The sequence below is a fragment of the Pelophylax lessonae genome, assembly GCF_965119305.1.
Source record: "Pelophylax lessonae genome assembly, chromosome: 10".
Taxonomy (NCBI): Eukaryota; Metazoa; Chordata; class Amphibia; order Anura; family Ranidae; genus Pelophylax; species Pelophylax lessonae.
In genome coordinates, this window is record NC_138777.1 from 155,957,753 (window position 1) to 155,979,162 (window position 21,410).

General features: G+C 44.5%; 1 protein-coding gene across 2 annotated transcripts in view; it reads right to left on the reverse strand.

Annotated features, from left to right (window-relative positions):
- The window catches only part of EDC4 (enhancer of mRNA decapping 4), a 629,569-nt gene that overhangs the window by 418,918 nt on the left and 189,241 nt on the right, over positions 1 to 21,410 (reverse strand). The window contains exons 11-14 of one of the 2 annotated variants that reach the window (XM_082271180.1): positions 13,414 to 13,513; positions 13,152 to 13,329; positions 2,913 to 2,982; positions 2,741 to 2,826 (exon numbers count right to left, since the gene is read on the reverse strand). In XM_082271180.1, coding sequence (XP_082127306.1) covers positions 2,741 to 2,826; positions 2,913 to 2,982; positions 13,152 to 13,329; positions 13,414 to 13,513 — 434 coding nt within the window. Of the gene's footprint in view, positions 1 to 2,740; positions 2,827 to 2,912; positions 2,986 to 13,151; positions 13,330 to 13,413; positions 13,514 to 21,410 lie in introns of both variants that reach the window. The other variant, XM_082271179.1, reaches the window with a different exon arrangement.

Consider the following 21,410-nt stretch of genomic DNA (forward strand, 5'->3'; position numbering starts at 1 on the left):
CAAGAGAGTGCTTTTACCTCCGGTGATCCCCTTAATCAACGCATCCAAGGACTCCCCAAAAAGGCGAGACCCATCATAAGGCAGATTGGCTAAGGTCTTACGCGACGATTGGTCCACCGACCAACACTTCAACCAAACCAGGTGGCGAGACAACACCGCCACGCTGTGTACACGTGCAGCCAACGGGACTAAGTCCAAGTCCGCATTACACAGATACATGACACCCTGTTGGATTTGATCCACCATATCCAGGGTCGCCGGCGAGGCCGAATCGGCCGCTAGGACGCGCCTAAGCATCTGCGCCCAACTTGCGACAGCCTGGGCCGCCATAAGAGAGGCAAACAGAGCTTTAAGCATCGAACCCGTAACAGAATAAGTATGACGGGCAAGAGACTCCAGTCTTCTATCCGTGGCATCACGGAACACCGGGGAATCCTCTGTAGGAATCGCAGTGGATTTGTTCAAAACCGCAATTGCGTGATCCACCGGGGGTGGCACACACCACCGTTCATCAGTGGAAGGCGAAAAAGGATAACGCAGCTTGAACCTACTTGGCACAGCAAAAGGTTTGCGTAAATTGTGCCATTGTTCCTTAACAGCGCGCTGAAAATCATCATTGCAGGGAAAAACCTGCGGCGTCCTGCGTTTTCTCTGCGTCCCATAAGCCGCCAAGGCAGCGGGGGGACACACTTCATCCTGCAAACGCGTTTGTTTTATGGAAGCAATCAATTCATCCATGATTGCAAGCTCTTCAGGCGAGCCAGGGGGAGAATTATCAACCCCCTCAACCTCAGCCTCCACCTCAGACCCCACGAGATCCAGGGAGGAGCGGGACCCTGATAAGGAGACCCCCGCCATAACAGCCCCATCACCTTCACCCTCAGAATCAGAGGAAATAGAAACTCTGGGTCTTTTAGTAGATTGAGCAGCCACCAGCACCTGCACCTGAGCAGCAAGGCCAGCCACAATAGTGGCCAAATCCCCCCCTGGGGGGGAAACAGCGGTCCCCTGGCTTTTCACCAAGGTGGCAGGAAATTTGCCCTCCTGAGAATCCATTGCCCCAATATGATATGCTGGAGAATAAAGGGTTAACTGCCCCTTTACAAACGCGGCGAGCGCAGCCCACCGCACCACACACAAGCACAATGAGACCCCCCACAGGGAACAATAAACTGAACACAGGCAATGGATATAGCAAGAACAGAAGGATAAAACCTGAGGAGACCCTTGCCGCTGCTGCTGCCTCGATCGGTGTACCCATGAGAAGAGGAAGTGATGAAACCAGGGCGCTCTATTAAAGCCTATGGGAGGCTACAAGAAAATGGCCGCCTGCATGGAGAACATGCGGCCGGAGCGAGTGCAGGCAAAATGGCGCCGTTTGGCGCCGAAACCGCCGCTCCTACAGTACAGTTATGCATATAACACCATCCATATAAAAAAACATGGCAGATCGCCGCAGCGATCGCTGTATCATGCCCCAACATGCCACAAAACATGCCACACAGCTTCTCACACTGAACAAGGCTGACACAGACAGTGTCACACAGTTCCCCCCCCCCCCCCCTTGCAGCCCGCAGCATGCAGCAGAGTGATAGGGAGACAAACAGTGTGAACAGAGGCAGGTTACACAGTCCCAGACTGACACCCCCCCCCCCGACAGACAGGTCCCCACATAGATACACTTACCTCTCAATGGTGTGGGGGACCCGCACAGGCGAACAAGCCGCTGCACATGAGGCAGGGAGAGTCGCATACAAGACGCACAAAATTGGGGTTAAGAAACCGCACAGCGTCCAGTGAGGTAGCCACCTCACCAATCATCCCTGCACCGAACAGAGATGGGTCGTTCACTGTGCCAGGAGCGTTACCTGGCTGAACGCTCGATGGCAGGCTGGGAAGCCACTGATTCACGACCTGCTACCAGGGGGATCAGCCCGAGACCCAGCCCGCATGATCCTCTTCGTCAGAAGAACTAACTAATGCTGACAAAAAGAACAGCTAAGTAAAGAGAGAGAAAAAACTCAAACAAAAAATCAAAAAAGAAGAAAGCAGAGAGAACCAGCTACTCCTGACAAGCTAGACATTGAAACTGAGATATGGTTGCAGGAAGTAGGAGGGTATTGACTGAGGGGACCACCCCTTGAGGGTGGGATATGTTAAAAGCTTTAATGTTAACATATTCTGTTGCCTAGCTACTCCTTCGGAGCAAAGTCTAATACCCCATTGTGACGAATATGAAGAGGCGGCGACTGTCGGAGGACGTAAGAGAAACGGAGTTTCTTTGGCACTGGATTATTTTAAAGTGCGTTTCTGCTTGTTCGTGACATGCACCATAAATTTTCTTGTGTGCTTGATCTGGGTACAAAAACACTTTAGACAATTTAAAAATGTGCATACAAATCGTGTACTAAGAGTTTGATTTTAGAAGTTTCAAATTTGGTTTCCTTTACTATCTAGCAAAGATTTGCTAAGCAAAGACATTTTTTCCCTGTACCTTTTTAGTGAGTTATCCCTCTCACACACACACACCTTTTTCCTAGCTTTAAACTTTTTACCTTCTTGTACTCTTTAGCTCTTAGCAATACTTGAACACAAACCATTCAAAGGTCGTGGTCAGTACCCAAAAGGAACAATCATTAGGACTGAGTAATTTCAAGCATCACAGCCTATGATTGCATATAAAATGACACAAAAATGCACACATACATATAAGTTTACATAAATACATATTAGTACATACCAAAATCTTCATGTGTGCCTTTTACAAGTACAGCAGACTCTGGGTTCTGCTGTGGTTTAAACCTGATCTGTACATCTTGCAAAGCCCTAAAACAAAATAGTAATATGTTGGAGCTCAATATATCACACAACTGAAAAACACAAATTTGATTTGATATGTGCTAGGTACTTACTTTGTATGGACACAAAATAGCTTTATAAGTACAGCTGTGGCATCATCCCCTTCATCAGAATCCATTGCCTCTTCTACAAATACAACAAAGTAACAAATTATTAAAAAGATGACACATTTTTAAACTCCCTCCTATTTACCCTTATGGAGCGGCAGATGTCAGCGGTGATATGTCTGCTGGCACCTGCCACTATCCGATCCTGCCCGCCAAATCCAGACAGATGATGGTCCCATTTTCCATCTCTCTGGCGGATCTGATAAAAGTGGACAGGCGGTCCATTTTTCACATGCTTCCCCCATAACGGAGAGCAGGACTGTGTCCGTCTCCACTCTGCACAGTGAGTGGACTCAGACCTGTCATCTGTCTGCTCCGAGGAGATCAGCGGAGCCGCCTGAATGAGAGGGGCCTAACAGGTTCAAATCAAGATTCTTAAGAACAAAGTGCAGGTACCTTGTGATACCAGGTAGTGCCTGTGCATGTATTCAAATCAGTAATTCCTGGAAAGCACCAGGGATCCTAGGTGCAGGCTGTTTATAATACCTCAGATTTTATACATGTTGACTTAAATCCTAATACCAACAATAAAAGAATCAAACCCCAAAACTTCCACAGGCCATTGAGGCTTTGGCACTGGAATGGAAGGCAATTAAAGGGGAACTAAAATGAAAAACAGAATAAAGAGCTCAATGTTGTATTTTTCCAAAGGACTATCTGCCACATCCCAATCAATATGAAACACAGAAAAGAAAAAACCCCAATGGGACTTTTAGGGCAGAATGAGAGTATAGAAGTGTTAAAATATTTGCATTTATTTCACATATATGCATCTATCCAAACATGTTTCGGAACTTTAAATTCCTTCTTTGTATGTGTAGAAGACAGACAGTGCTGGAAATTTAGGAGAACCCTCTCTTTACTTGTGCAGGCCTCACTCTGGATAGGGCTGTGAACAGCTCACAATGGAGCATTTGATGGGCTCTTACCTCTGTTGATCCTTGTGGGTGCACAGCATAGCAGAACTTGAGCATATTCTTGCTCTCCTAAATCTCCAGCACTGTCTGGCTTCTACACATATGGCCTTCCTTTATGGGGTCATACGTTTTACAGTGAGGCATTCACTTTGAATTGTACCCATACGAAAGTACTGTGCTCCTAGTTTTCCCCTTGAAGAAGGAATTTTAAGTTCCGAAACATGTTGGAATAGATGTGTCAGTGTGAACCTAGTTTGGGGCTAGACACTCACATCCCTTTACACATATGGCTCCTCTGACTGATCTCATGGTACACCTGTATATCCTAAACGGTCAATAGTTTTTATTATTACAACTTGTAAGTTTGACATTTTATATGTGCACTAAATGCAAATATTTTAACACTTGTATACTTTCATTCTGCCTTCAAAGTCCAATTGGGATTTTCTTTTCTGTGTTTCTTAACCTCCCTGGCGGTATTCCGAGTGTGGCTCGGGGTGGAATTTCAATACCATTAGCGGTAACCCTGAGCCACACTCGGGGATACTGCCAGGGAGGATCACTGGATCCTGGAAGAGTTTACTTACCTTGTCCCTGGGATCCCACGATGTATTACGGCAGTGTACGGCGGCCAGATCTTCCGCCTGATGCTGTGTGCCCTGGCTTACGTTCCCTGCGAGCATGGGGGTGGAACCGGCGGCAAATTCAAAAAAGTAAAAAACACAAACACACTGATACATTGTAATCCTATTGGATTACATTACTAAATAAAATCCTCAGGAAGGATGTGCTGGAGCTGGAGAGGGTCCAGAGAAGGGCAACAAAAATAATTAGGGGAATGGAGGACATCAACTATGAGGGAAGACTACCAGCACTGAACTTATTCTCTCTGGAGAAGAAACGCTTGAGGGGGGAATATGATATCAATGTACAAATACTGTACTGGTGATGACCCTAGCATAAGGAACAAACTTTTCAGAGAAAGGGAATACAATAGGACACGTGGCCACTCACTAAAACTACAGGAAAAAACGTTTTAAATTTAAAATACGTAAGGGGTTCTTTACTGTCAGAGCAGTAAGGGTGAGAAATTCTCTTCCACAAGCAGTAGAATCAGTAGGGAGCATTAATCGCTTCAAAAAAACTATTAGATGGGCACCTTAAAGACCACAACATAAAGGGGTATACAATGTACGGTTAACATCAAACACACACACACATCATAGGTTGAACTGGATGGACTGATGTCTTTTTTCAACCTCACAAACTATGTAACTATATAAAGTAAATTGACCTTAGTTTGTCCTGCTTTCTCCAGTGCCCTTGCCTGCAGTTTTACTGTGCTTTGAGTCTGGAAACTGCAGAACAACCATGGCATCAAAAAGGCGCCTCAAAAGCGGTTTATGATCTGCTGGAAAACAGCAACAGCGATACAGAATCGCTTACAGAATTGAGTGATAGCGATTCGTGGGGAAGTTCATCGGACAAAGAAAAGGATTTCAGCGATGATAATGCGACTGTGCCCAGCGATGTGCGGACTTGGTGCTCGATTAACTGCGGTACGGAGCACATAGCGCCCCCAAGATTCCCGTTTACTGGAGCACCTGGTATCAAAGTGGATGTGGAGGATGACAACCCCTTGGCATACCTCCAATTCTTTTTGACCGATGAGGTTATTGAAAAAATGGTTACGGAAACATATTATATTATAATTTATGATTTTGTGTTTCAAACATTATCATACCCGAGACATTATAAAGAAGAATGCACAGTAAAAAAAAATCATATGTAAATATTGGTTTGGGCTGCTCGTCCTAAAATAATGGTACCACTTTCAGCACCTAAAATCTGAAATAATCATACCGCCAGAGAGGTTAAAGGGGAACTAAACCCTCCTAACCTTTTTAGCTAATGGAAACAGCCTTCCTGGCTTCTGTTTGATTTGCAACTGACATGGTGCTGCATATGTTGTTAGTTATGACACCAGCCATTTGAAAGTTTGATAGTTGGGTTGAGTGCATAAGCATATGTGGCAGTTAGCATTCCCAGCATGCTGGGACAATAAGATCCTGTTCACACTGAATGAGACTTTGAAATCATGCTACTTTACTTGAAGTAGCACCACTTCAAAGCCGCAGGTGAGAGCAATTCCAGGTGCAACTTGCCCAACATCTATATGACTTAATGTACAGATGTTGATGCAAGTTGCACTTAAAATCCCAAAAGAGTGTTCAGGAACCCATTTTCAAATCCGTGCGACACGCAAAGTCGGAGGCCACCGATTTGAACAATTTCATTGGTCGACAATAGGGTGCGGCTTGTCAGGTGATTTGGAACTGTCAAATTGCATAACAAGTTGCACCAGTGTGAACGGAAGCCAACTGTTTTTTTTTCTAGGTGAGACAAGTGATCACACAAAGTTTAATGTTACTGGCATTTTTATAAAAAAAAAAAATGCAATGAAACAGTTGCTAACAGCACTTGAGATTGATTTACTGGTACTGGACGACAGAACCATACTGCAGACACAACAGAAGAAGTGTAATATGCGGTGGTTAAACTGAATTAATGAGGTCACAAATCCATTTTACTGGCAAATTCCAATGACTCCACAGGCCAAACGCCCACCAGCATTGCCAGTTACCAGGCTCTCATTGTCTTCACCTTTTCCAAAGTCATCTTCCTTCTCATGGACCACCACTGTGCGTCCAATAATAGAGTTTTCCCCTTGCAAAGAAATTTGTTTATCATCCATTTAAAATTCTGCAACACCATCACTTGTGGTTACATTTCCGAGGTCTCCAACATGCCTCACTTCATCATCTAGACCACCATGGGTCTTGCCGTAGGGGTTGAAGTGTGGACCAGAACTTACACAGCCATTAGTGTTATCTCCATATAAGTGGATATGAAAGCCATGTTTTCCATCAGCCAGGCCAGTGATGCGACCTTTAACATTTACTGGTCCATTTCCTTCCCCTGAATTGATCCAAGAATAAACTGTTAATCTGTGAATGCCAGTGTTTAACAACTTCACTACAGTGCACTTTCGCCCCCTTCCTGCCCAGACCAATTTTCAGCTTTAAGTGCTCTCACAATTTGAATGACACTCGAATGACATGTCATGTAACAATGTACCCAAACAAAATTTTTATAATTTTATTCACACTTCTAAAACGTTCTTTTTATGGTTTTTAATCACCACTCGGTTTTTTATTTTTTTGCAGTAGAAGTGAAAAAAAAAATACTTTTTTTTAGTTTCCATTTAAAAATTTTGCAAATAAGTCATTTTTGTTTATAAATTTGGGACAAAACATATACTACTAGAAATCTTTGGTAAATATAACCCAAATTAGTGGATATCATTCAGCCTGTGTGAAAGTTATGGAGTTTACAAGCTATAGTGCCAATAATTAAACATTGATCACACCTAATGTACTAATGTTCTATCTCATTTCATAAGGCCCTGAAATGTCAGGACAGGACAGTAGAAATAGTCCCAAATGACCCCTTTTTGGAAAGCAGAACATCAAAGGTATTTAGTAAGAGGCATGGTGTATTTTTTGAAATAGTAATTTTTTCGAACAATTCTTGGGAAAAATGAAGAAACTTTTTTTTTTTTTTTTTTTTACACAAAATTGTCATATTAACCACTTGTCAGCCACCTGCCGCAAATTTACTGCGGCAAGGTGCCACGGCTGCACGAATCGCCATAACTGTATATTGCTTGAGCCCGCGCATAGGCTGATCCAGCAGTGATCGGATTTGTTCCAGAACCGATCACTCTACAAGTCCAGGCCAATGATTTAAGGCCTGATTGGTTCTGGCAACTCACAGAACATCCTGTGCATGTGTAATGTAAACAGAGGGGCAATAAATGATGCAATCTCCTCTCCTGGAGCCCTTTTAGGTTCCAGCGTGAGAGGAGAAGCATCGGCTAGTAAGAAAAAGCACTACACTGAAACTAGTACACATAGTTAGGCACATTTAACCCCTTGATTGCCCCCTCAGTTAACCCTTTCACTCCCCACCCACAACAGGGTGACACCAAGCCAGCCACCCACAACAGGGTGACACCAAGCCAGCCACCCACCAGTGTTCCTGCAAGCAAGCCACCCACCACAGGGTGACACCAAGCCAGCCACCCAAAACAGGGTGACACCAAGCCAGCCACCCACCACAGTGTTCCTGCAAGCAAGCCACCCACCACAGAGTGACACCAAGCCAACCACCCACAACAGGGTGACACCGAGCCAGCCACTCCCCACAGAGTTCCTGCAAGCCAGCCACCCACAACAGAGTGAACCAAAGCCAGCCACCCGAGCACCACAGTTTTCCTGCAAGCCAGCCACCCACCACAGTGTTCCTGCAAGCCAGCCACCCACAACAAGGTGACACCAAGCCAGCCAGCCACCCACAACAGGGTGACACCAATACAGCCACCCACCACACTGTTCCAGCAAGCCAGCCACCCACAACAGGGTGACACCAAGCCAGCCACTCACAACAGGGTGACACCAAGCCAGCCACCCACAACAGGGTGACACCAAGCCAGCCACCCACAACAGGGTGACACCAAGCCAGCCACCCACAACAGGGTGACACCAAGCCAGCCAACCACAACAGGGTGACACCAAGCCAGCCGGCCACCACAGTGTTCCTGCAAGCAAGCCACCCACAACAGGGTGACACCAAGCCAGCCACCCACAACAGGGTGACACCAAGCCAGCCACCCACAACAGGGTGACACCAAGCCAGCCACCCACAACAGGGTGACACCAAGCCAGCCACCCACAACAGGGTGACACCAAGCCAGCCACCCACAACAGGGTGACACCAAGCCAGCCACCCACAACAGGGTGACACCAAGCCAGCCACCCACAACAGGGTGACACCAAGCCAGCCACCCACAACATGGTGACACCAAGCCAGCCACCCACAACATGGTGACACCAAGCCAGCCACCTACAACATGGTGACACCAAGCCAGCCACCCACAACAGGGTGACACCAAGCCAGCCACCCACCACACTGTTCCAGCAAGCAAGCCACCCACAACAGGGTGACACTAAGCCAGCCACCCACCACAGTGTTCCAGCAAGCCATCCACCCACAACAGGGTGACACCAAGCCAGCCACCCACCACAGTATTGCAGCAAGCCAGCCACCCACTACAGGGTGACACCAAGCCAGCCACTCACCACAGTGTTCCAGCAAGCCAGTCACCCACAACAGGGTGACACCAAGCCAGCCACCCGGCCACCACAGTGTTCCAGCAAGCCAGCCACCCACAACAGGGTGCCAGCAAGCAAGCCACCCACACTGCCAGGCGTCAGCACCCGACCCACAACAGGGTGACAGCAGCCAGCCACCCCACAACGGGGTGCCAGCAAGCAAGCCAACAACACTGCCAGGCGTCAGCCACCAACCCCCAACAGGGTACCAGCAAGCAACCCACAATGCCAGGCGTCAGCCACCAACCCACAACATGGTGACAGCAGCTAGCCACCCCACAACAGGGTGCAAGCAAGCAAGCCACCCACACTGCCAGGCGTCAGCCACCGACCCACAACAGGGTGACAGCAAGAAAACCACCCACACTGCCAGGCGTCAGCAACCAACCCACAACAGGGTACCATCAACTTCAGCAAGCCATTTTTTAAATATTTTTTGTGTGTTTCAAATTGAAATGGAGATGGATGAGGAGAGAAAAAGTAAAAGTGTGGTCTGGGACTATTTCTCGTCTCAACCTTCTCCAGGAAAAGCAGCAGTGTGCAACACATGTACAAACAACATAAGCATGGGATCAGACACTGCAAAAAACAAAAATAGGTCAAATCTTTGGGCCCAACTAAGAGTTCATCATATTGAATTATATCATGCAGCACAGAAAAAACAAAATGAATATCAATGTGATTTTGAAATACCTTCTCCACTATCCCAGGCAACAATAACAGATATGTTTCAGAAAAAAAACAGGTGTCACAGTCTAGATTCAGATGGAAGATCCCAACTGCTGGACAGAGTAATCACAGAGATGATTGTCACTGATAACCAGCCATTTACAATAGTGTCTGATTCAGGATTTAAGCGGTTGATGTCCATACTTGAGCCAAGCTACACACTGAAGAGTGAGAAGTATTATCGAACAGAAATGCTGGGAAAGATTCACCAAAAGGTCGTTGACAAAGTAAAAGCTATGCTGCAACCATAGAATGCTGGCAACTCACTCTCATTCACAACAGAGTCAGGCGAGTCACTAATGATTCTTACATGCCACTTCATTGACAGCGGATGGACATAAAGGCAATTGGTGTTGGATACTAAACTGATGCAAGGATCCCACACCGAGTACAGCAGAGAAATGTTTCTAGGCATGCTTGAAGACTGGGGAATCAACAAAGACAGAGTGATGCTTGTGCTACTTTGAGACAGTGGAGCAAACCTGCGGAAAGGAATGAGGCTTGATGAGATGTCATACCTCAGTGTCATGGCACACAACACCCTCCAACTTTCAAATGGTGATCTGTCAAGCCAAAGAGCTTTGATTGATATATGTTTTGAGAAGCATGAACAGATTAAAAATGTTGTGCTTGCAAGTCTTTTGAATCCTCAATACAAGAACAATGCTTTCTCTTCTGATGATGTATTGGCAAAGGCAAAACAATGGCTGACAGAAGATATTCAACAGGAGGTGCAGGAGGTTCCTGCCGAAAAGTCCAGATCACTTTTTCGATAATATGAAAGAGCAACATGCTGCAAAAACAGAAAAATGTCCACAAATACGTCAACGAAAAGAAGAAAATCTTCTTCATGATGGTCGAATTGATCAAGACATTTTCAGTGTTTTATTGGGGCCTCATGCGGAGGATTCAATTTCTTCTGAATCTGCAATAATGAGCCTGGATGATGAACTTAATCATTTGAAGGAACCAGAAATTGACAGAAGTGATCCTCTTCAGTGGTGGAAGGAAAATGAGGCATGCTACAAAAGACTTGCTTCCCATGCTAGAAGATACCTCTCTCTGCTCCTCTGTCCTCCTGAGCATGTTTATGAAGTGGCAGCATTATATGAACAAAACAGAAGCCCTTTAACAGGTGACCATGGACATGCTGAAATGTGCTGCTTTCTGCAGTATCATTTTGTTCTACTTAACTGGGAGTATTGAAAAGAGTAGTGTGTCCACTCAAATCCACTGTGTAGCTGTTGCCTAGCTTTTTTTTCTAGCAGTTTTGCACTGACTGCAGTAAATCATTTCAGTGAGTGCACTACTGCAGCAGTAGTCCACTGACTCCAGTCCAACTCCAATCAACTGTCTTGCTGTTAAAACAATAAACAAGCTGGCGCTCTGGGCTAATACAGTGGGGTCAGTATGACCAGTGTGTATAAAGGGCCAAGCACTAATACCTACAGTAAATGAGGTAACAACAGTGCGTCTATGTGCAAGACATACCATAAGAGATATGAGAGTCCATCATAGAATAAACAGTCTGTAACAAAGGGCTGGCTCCATAACATAGGGAAATCAGGCTCTGTGGAGAGGATGAAAAGAAAAAAAACAAACGGAGCGCCTCTAAGTGCAGTAAGTTTAATCCGAGGAGCACACAGAATATGTAAACTCACATGGGGCTAATGGTATCAGGCTCAAAATGGTGCCGGGAGATGATAATAAGGTCCAATTTCCGGGAATGACGAGATGACTGAAGCCGGAAAGGTTGAATCGGAAGACAAGCCGGCTGTGGTTTTCCGGGATCGGCTCGTTTCCGCGTGTCAAACTGGAACGCAGCGTCTCGCCGCGTGACGTCACCGGGACCAGAAGGCTAACAACGCAATTCAGAGCATGCGCCAAGCTCTCAGCGGGCATGCGTGCTCTTTTTTCATGTGTCACACTGAAATGAGAGCATGGCGCATGCTCTAAAACGCGTTGTGTTATCCTTCTGGTCCCGGTGACGTCATGCAGCGAGACGCTGCGTTCCAGTTTGACACTAGGAAACGAGCTGATCCCCGAAGACCACAGCCGGCTTGTTTGTCATCCGATTTAACCTTACCGGCTTCAGTCATCTCGTCATTCCCAGGCACTGGACATTGGATCTTATTACCATCTCCAGGCACCATTTTGAGCCTGATACCATGAACCCCATGTGAGTTTACATATTCTGTGTGCTCCTCGGATTAAACTTACTGCACTTAGAGGCGCTCCGTTTGTTTTTTCTTTTCACTGTCTTGCTGTTGTCTAGCTTTTTTTCTAGCAGTTTAGCATTGACTGCAGTAGTTGCAGTGAGTGCCCTACTGCAGAGGTAGTCCACTGACTCCAGTCCAATCCACTGTGTAGCTGTTGTGTTGCCTAGCTTTTTTTCTAGCAGTTTTGAACTGACTGCACTGCAGTAGTGATTTAAAATGATTGCAGTGATTGAGTGCACTACTGCAGCAGTTTATTATGCATTAATGCACAATCAGAATGATGTGAAACTAAACGTCCCTGCAATTGAAATTTTCCTATCAGTTCTCATGCAGTTAAGGTGTGAAGAACGAGCCCTTAATGTTAAAATTGTTAATAAATAAAGTTTGATACGTTCAGTAACAGATTTGTGTCGAAATTTGTGTTTATTTTGCTAAATTTTAAATGTTCAAAAATAATATCAGCCAACATCGGCCGATACAAATATGCGATGGCCAAAATATCGGTATCGGCAACGAAAAGACGATATCGGTCGATCACTAGTATGTACTGAACCCTCCAACGGACGAAGATCTTCTAAATCGCCAATTTCTTTGTTCAGCCTCTGCGGCATCCCTTTAACTGACTGCATGATTTGTGATTAAATGAAATATGAAAATACATTCTGTTCTAAAAGGATTCCTCTGTGCTTCATACTAGTATAGTGAGGGGCTATTTAAGTTCCTTTAAAAACCTGTCGAGCTATACAGTTGGTAATGCTATCCCATGAACATTACACCTGTGATAAAAACTTAAAATTTATACTAATCTGAGTTCTTTGTAGACCACAGTAACTAGAATTTACAGATTGGAGGATTTCAACCATCCAGAAAAGCTGTGAGCAGGGCAAGGTGTGATCAGGTGCTGACCGACAAGCTACACGCTTCTGAATGGGCCGTGACCAAACTGAAAGCTATACCTTAAAATCAGCTGGATCTCACTGATGGCATAAGAGCACCAGATACATTGGACTACCTTTTTGGAGAGAAAATGCTGGACTTGCAAGGATCATTAAAAAGGAATAGTCAAGTAATTTACATTTTACCCACCTGCACCAGTGTTATCATTTTCTGCCTCTGATGGGATAACTTCTGAATGTCTTATATGACGACATACATCCTGGATTCCAAAACTCAAAACCGGATGAGTCAACAAAAATTCAGAAATTGAAGTGAAAGCAGCCCTTCCATCATCCTGGTTCTGCTGTAACTCCATCACATATAAAACCTGTACACATAAATGAATGAAAACCACAATCTATTCCAGAAAGGTTACATCATGATTTATTGTAATGAAAAAATAAATACATACCTTTCGCTGAACATCAGTGAGAATCAAGAATTCTGCAGATAAATCCAGAGACACTTTTAACCCAGGCAAAACACTCGAGCTAAATGGGTCTGGAGAAAAACTAGAGAGAAACAAACATTTATTAAAATAAACAAAAACTACTATGTTAGGACTCATGCACACCGCTGCTGTTAAACTCAAGTATTTGTAAGTTTGGGCATTTTTTTCTTTTTTAAACAGCCCCTAAACTCCCCTCTATGTTATCACATGGACATTTTTAGCAGTTTATCAGGGGGGAATTTATGAGCTGTTGTCTGAACGCCCTAAAACTGCATTCAAGAGAAGTTCTTCTGCCAACAAAAAACAATGAACTTTGAAAAACGCTCAAATGCCCATAAATGTGCCTAAACTCTAGGCATGTAGCACTTAAAGAGGAAGTAAACCCTGCACAAAAAAATGAGAAAAAGAAAAACCTATAAGAAAAAGGCATAATGAGCTAGTATGCATCACATACTAGCTCATTATGAAATACCTTAGAACAAAGCCCCTGCAATGCCGCCCGCACAGCAACAGGACGGCCGACATGTTTGGCCGTCCTGCTTCCTGGTTTGCATCCTCCAGCAATCTGATTGGCAGTAGGCGCGATTACATCAATCCTGCGCATGCGATTGGGAGCTGCCGTTCACGGCACAGGGCTCTGAAGGAACGGCACGGGTGGCCGTTCCTTCAGAACGCATGCGCCGATGATGTAATCAGCTGCATTAAAAGTAATTAAAGGCTTACCTATAGGTACAACTTCCAAGAGAGGTTTTACAACCTCTTTAAGCGTTTATTTCAATGGCCAAATTAAGTTAAAATTCTGGCCAATAAAGAACACTCTAGGGCTGAAACAACTAATCGATTAATCCACAACTAATCGATTATGAAAATAGTTGTCAACTATTTTCATAAACGATTAGTTGGTCAGCCGATTAGTTGTCCTGCATACAGAATGCATTATTTGTTTACATATCAGGAAATACAGTGAAGCAAACATACAGCTCAGTACACCATCCATACATGTCAGTAAGTACCAGTATTGTGCATTATATATTTAAAATAATCAGATCCATGAAAAAAAAAAAAAAGTCTCAGCTTTTAATACTACTTTAAAAGGTTTATATCTCCCTTCAACCATTCATATAGTTTCATGTCGGACTCCTAGTTAAAATGTTCATATAACCTATACAGTATCTGGGTTTATTAATATTTGTATATATTATATAAGTAATGTACAGTCAGGTCCATAAATATCCATCAACAATTCTAATATTTTTTTGGCTCTATACACCACCACAATGGATTTGAAATGAAACAAACAAGATGTACTTTAACTGCAGACTTTTAGCTTTAATTTGAGGGTATTTACATCCAAATCAGGTGAACGGTGTAGGAATTACAACAGTTTGTATATGTGCCTCCCACTTTTTAAGGGACCAAAAGTAATGGGACAATTGGCTGCTCAGCTGTTCCATGACCAGGTGTGTGTTATTTCCAGAGTTCATTTCAAGTGTGCTATTTTCATTTGGAATCTGTTGCTGTCAACTCTCAATATGAGATCCAAAGAGCTGTCACTATCAGTGAAGCAAGCCATCACTAGGCTGAAAAAACAAAACAAACCCATCAGAAAGATAGCAAAAACATTAGGTGTGGCCAAATCAACTACAGTGGAACCTTGGTTTACGAGTACCTTTGTTTACGAGCATTTTAAAAGACGAGCAACATATGTTAAAAAAATCTGTCTTGGTATACGAGCAGTTTTATTACACTATAACCATGCCATCCCCATTGTTAATGCCCTCTGTCACATATTATGTGTCCCAGTGCTTCTACTATATGTGAAGATGCCAATATGTACTTTTCAGAGTGTTTCCCTGCACTTACTTTGTACAATTCCTGTCCCTCTGTCTCTCTCTGGTTTCCGTCCTCTCTGCTCTCCCCGGCGGGAGGGGCCGATAATTCCTCCTGACGTCATCTGAGGAGGAGGGGAGGAGAGCAGAAGAGCAGGGCTGAGGAATCACAGTGCCACAGACTCTCTAATAAAGTATAAATCGGCATTTGTTGTGTGCAGTGCAGACACAGGGACACATGATGTTATTTAACAGAGGAGATGGCATACTTTTACTGCACAGGAATGTACTTTATATATAATACAGCATATCTTTATTTATACCATTAAATGCTTGTGGAACGAATCATCTGAGTTTCAATGCTTTCCTATGGGAAAACTTGCTTTGATATACGAGTGTTTTGGATTACAAGCAAGCTGCTGGAACCAATTATACTCGCAAACCAAGGTTCCACTGTATTTGGAACATCCTTAAAAAGAAAGAACGCACAGGTGAGCTCAGCAACACCAAAAGACCCGGAAGACCACGGAAAACAACTGTGGTGGATGACCGAAGAATTCTTTCCCTGGTGAAGAAAACACCCTTCACAACAGTTGGTCAGATCAAGAACACTCTCCAGGAGGTAGGTGTATGTGTGTCAAAGTCAACAATCAAGAGAAGACTTCAACAGAGTGAATACAGAGGGTTCACAAGAAGTAAACCATTGGTGAGCCTCAAAAACAGGAAGGCCCGATTAGAGTTTGTGTGGTGTGGGTACCTGCACCTACGGTGAATAACTAGATAAATAAATAATAAATAATTAAATAATTAATTTAGAGCTGCAGCTAAACAAAAGGAGTGTACCTCTAGATAATCTTAAAAATATATACTGTATGTGCCAGCGCTGCTCAAAACATGTGTTTTAAAATAAGTGCAATAAACTGAGTAATATCTCATTTTTCATATACGTGCATAATCAATGTATAATAAAGTGTTTGCGTGCTTAAACAATTCCTCATATACCATAAAGTGCTAAATGATCAAATAATTGAACCAACATAAATTCTATATGTAGCAAACAGTCTATTCCAATTCCAACAAAGTGCTCTGTGCTTCGTGCTTATATCATAAATAATTCCTTTATAAAGGTGCTCATGTGCTAAATATAAATGTTCTTCAAAACCAGTGCCAGGTGTCTCCACACAGTGCTCTCCTCTTGGTCCCTCACTCACCAAACATATGAGGGAAATGCACCTGTCACAGCTCTCCACGCAGAATGATATAGATTATATACACTCCAGGTAAAATAATGTTGTGGCTTTGGAATCCTTTGGTGCGCTTTAGAAGGCTCCCCCCATGGTTTAAAAGAAAAATCTTCAGAGTGAAGTACCTCCCAGCAATTTTTAATAAATAAAAGTTACACTTACAAAAAAGAAGAAAACAGGACGCCTTGTGTATATTTCCTGGTAGTGGACACCGCTTCCGCGTTCTACGCTCCAACCACCGGATGTGACGTAGAACGTACGGGCAACGGCTTGACGCGTTTCGCTCCTCCAATCAGAGCGTTATCAAAAACGATTGCGTCATCCGTACGGTCATCTTTATAAATACTATATGCTCCACCCAGAGGCTTTAATATTGGCTCCGTATTGGTCACAGCGACACCGGAAACGGTGTGAACTCCATCTTAATACTATGTTATTGCCTCTATTGCCATGTATACATATATTGGGTATAATTAGGTCACGGGGACACCGGAAGTTCCATGAACTATCTCCCAGCATACCCATTATTTACATACATAACGCTTAATCATATTTGGCATAATCTTAACAAAACTATATAAATATGACTCTTATAACAAATACCACAATTGAAACATAAAATTACAGGTAAATAAAATCGAATCACATTAAAATTAAAACCGGAAGTTATACAGACTCCATATTATTTATCCTTTCGTATATATAAATACAACAAATATATATATATATATATATATATATATATATATATATATATATATATATATATATATCTCCCCTAATCACTCCCGTCTTCTACAAGCCTTAAATTAATGCCAGTGAAGAAAAGCAAGTGGGGGAATTTTAAAACAAATTTTATATGAAGCACCATTATAGGTCTACCCTAAATAAGAATGCAGCAATTAATATTAAATTAAGGGGCAAGATATTTTATTTGTAATGTGTTAAAAGCAAGTTATTATCAATTAATTACTATCATTAAATATTATAATTATTGGATACACTCCCAAAATTAATTAATAAATTTTTTACAAATACATAGTAATAAATAAATGGATAAATATGCCTGGGTCTATGCGGATAAATAAATCATATAAATCTGTATATAAAACACTATAAAAACATAAATAGCTGATAGATTAAAAATGATTAATAAAACAATTAATGTCTAACTCCACATTTAATCCTGCAGGCGCCATACACTTAAGCTGGTGTATCCATTTAATTTCATTGTGCGAAATGGCTTTCCTCATATTGGTTCCTCTCAGATTAGAGTTTGCCAAACATCATCTAAAAAAGCCTTCACAGTTCTGGAACAACATCCTATTGACCGATGAGACCAAGATCCTCTTGTACCAGAGTGATGGGAAGAGAAGAGTATGGAGACGGAAAGGAACCGCTTATGATCAAAAGCATACCACCTCATCAGTGAAGCTTCAGAATGCTTCAGAACTCATTGGACGGCGCTTCACAGTGCAGATGGACAATGACCCGAAGCATACTGCGAAAGCAACCAAAGAGTTTTTTAAGGGATAGAAGTGGAATGTTATGCAATGGCCAAGTCAATCACCTGAGCTGAATCCGATTGAGCATGCATTTCCTTTGCTGAAGACAAAACTGAAGGTAAAATGCCCCAAGAACAAGCAGGAACTGAAGACAGTTGCAGTAGAGGCCCTGCAGAGCATCACCAGGGATGAAACCCAGCGTCTGGTGATGTCTATGCGTTCCAGACTTCAGGCTGTAATTGACTGCAAAGGATTTGCAACCAAGTATTAAAAAGTGAAAGTTTGATTTATGATTGTTAATCTGTCCCATTACTTTTGGTTCCTTCAAAAGTGGGAGGTACATATACAAACTGTTGTAATTCCTACACCGTTCACCTGATTTGGATGTAAATACTAGGGCTGCGGAATATAATCGAAAGATCGATGCATCGCAATTCGACCCTTCGCGATTCTGCATCGATGCGGGTTGCCGGCATAATCGATTAGGAAATGACGTCATCAGCCGCGGCCACGCCCTATCGCGCAAGGGAGAAAAAATTACAAGATCGGCAGCTGATTGGTGGGTTAGTGGCGGGAGCTTAATAAAAAGGCTCCGCCCCTCCCCTTCCGTCTCTTTGACCCGGGCCGAGGCGCAGCAAGACATCCCCCGCGTGTATCGGCGTCCCACCTGCAGCCTTGCAGCCAAGAAGCCAGCCAGCCAGCCAAGCCACAAGTAAGTCCACACTCCACACACAGGAGCCCCAAGTGCGTCCCCATCGCAGCCAGCCAGCGCCGCCAGCCTCACCTTACCGTAGCAGACAGGCCCAGCCGCCACGCCACTGCCAGTGACGCCAGCCGCCCGCCACAGGGCCCAGAGAGCAGCACAGCACCTGTCCTCCTCTGCAATGCAGTGCACAACAACAACCCACACAGTCACACAGCAGGTATGTAGTCCGAACAAATAATTGTGTAATCATTCATGGGGGTCTCGTCTGTATCTCTGGGGGATGTCTGTGATGGGGGGGGGCCTGGGACAGGGGACGGTCGGTCGGGGCCCGGGGGTAATGTTCTGCTGTGGCAGTCTGGCAGCCAGGGGGCTCTCTCCGAGTGTCAGTGGGGGCCTGGGGGTCTCTGTCAGTGTCAGCTGTGGGGGTCTGGGCAAGGGGGGGGGGGGGGACTCACTCAGTGTTTGTCAGTGCTGTGGGGGATTGGGGAAGGTGTGGGACATCCAGTTCTCTGTCAGTGTCAGCTGTGGGGGTCTGGGCCAGGGGGGGGGACTCACTCTCAGTGTTTGTCAGTGCTGTGGGGGATTGGGGAAGGTGTGGGACATCCAGGTCTCTGTCAGTGTCAGCTGTGGGGGTCTGGGCAAGGGGAGGGACTCACTCTCAGTGTTTGTCAGTGCTGTGGGGGATTGGGGAAGGTGTGGGACATCCAGGTCTCGGTCAGTGTCAGCTGTGGGGGTCTGGGCAAGGGGGGGGGGACTCACTCTCAGTGTTTGTCAGTGCTATGGGGGATTGGGGAAGGTGTGGGACATCCAGGTCTCTGTCAGTGTGTCAGGCTGCAGTGTCAGCTCAGCTGTGGGGGGAGGGGGGTCTCTGTCAGTGTCACTGTCACAGGCAGCTGTGGGGTAAGGGGGGGCCCCGGGGGTTTTGGCTCAGTGCATGCATAAGGGAGTCTGACAGACAGTCATATTTTATGAAAGATGTTGCTTGGTTGACTTGTTGCGGCTTAGTTTACAAGTTTTTTTTATTTTTAAAACACTGACAGAGTTTGGCAACTTACGTCATCCGTCTCCGTCACATACGTGGTAGTATGGTGGTAATGGCAGAAGGAGAAAAAGATTGAGAGATAAAAAATGCACCTAGCGTTTTAAGAGCAAACATCTGGGCACATTTCGGATTTTAAGAACACACAGTGAAGCGTGAGTTGGACAAGACACACGCCGTATGTAAAGCCTGTCACACAAAAATTAAATACCTAGGGAATACTACGAACTTGAGAAACCATGTTAGCCGTTTTCACTTTAAGTTAGTAACACCTGTCGCCACCACTGCCAAGGAAAGACTGCTAGACCAAGATCAGCCAAGAATTGATGCCATACTGTCAACTTATCAGCCCAACTCAGAAAAAGGGAAGAAACTAACCAAACCTGTGGCAGCTTTCATCGCCAAGGACCTACGGCCTTACTCAGTTGTGGACAACGCCGGGTTTCGCTACCTTGTGAAGACGCTAGAGCCACGTTATAAGATCCCATCACGCAGTCACTTTACAGAAAACGTTATACCTGCACTCTACCACGACACCAAAGCACAGGTACTTGCGTCAATGAACCAAGCCAGTCGAGTCGCAATAACGTGTGATTCATGGACTTCAGTCACAACGGAGTCCTATGTTACAATAACAGCACATTACGTTACTAAGGACTGGCAGGTCTTGTCACATGTGTTGCAAGCCATTTATGAGTCTCACACAGGTGCTCATCTGGCAGAGCTGTCTCATGTCGTGGAAGAATGGCAGCTGTCTGATAAATCTGTAGTGCTTGTGACCGACAACGCGGCGAACATAATAGTTGCAGCTCAAGTTGGTAAATTTCCTCATGTTAAATGTTTTGCCCATACACTCAATCTTGCATGTCAGCGGGCACTGAAAGGGACCACGCTCTCCAGGCTTCTCACCAAAGTGCGACGAATATCCACATTCTTCCATCGCAGCACTAGAGCAAGCCACTGTCTAAAAGAGAAACAGAAATGTCTGGGCCTGAAGAATCATAAGCTAATAACTGATGTGCCAACAAGATGGAACAGCGCATATGACATGGTCGAGAGGTTCTTAGAACAACAACCCGCAGTTTGTGCCACCTTACTGTCTCCAGAAGTCAGAAAAGGAGAGTCTGATCTCTGCACTCTCAATGAAACAGATGTGTCAAATGCAGAGGACGCTGTGAGTGCATTAAAGCCAATGAAGGATGCAACCTTGCTGATGTCAGAAGAGCGCAACCCAACAGTGTCTCTCATTGCCCCTCTAAATGCACAACTGCTCCAGAGCATGACAGACACCATGGGAGACACAGCCATGACCCATGAGATCAAGAATGACATCAAAACAGATCTCCTGAAGAGGTACAGCAGTGAGGCAGAGAAGAAGATCCTTCATACAGCCTCTGCACTGGATCCTCGCTTTAAAGGACTGCCTTTTATTCTCACAGAGGAGGAGAGATCGGAGATATACAGAGGAGTGACTGAGGAGGCTGCATCTTTGGAGGTAATTAGAATTTCATCATGTTTCCTGCCAGACAGCTAGAAGCTCAGCTACATTGTGTTGTGTAATAACATGCCCTGATTCACTGATGCGGTGTGGGAAGTGGAACTGTATGGTATGGATTACCGTGCAGTTTCCCACAC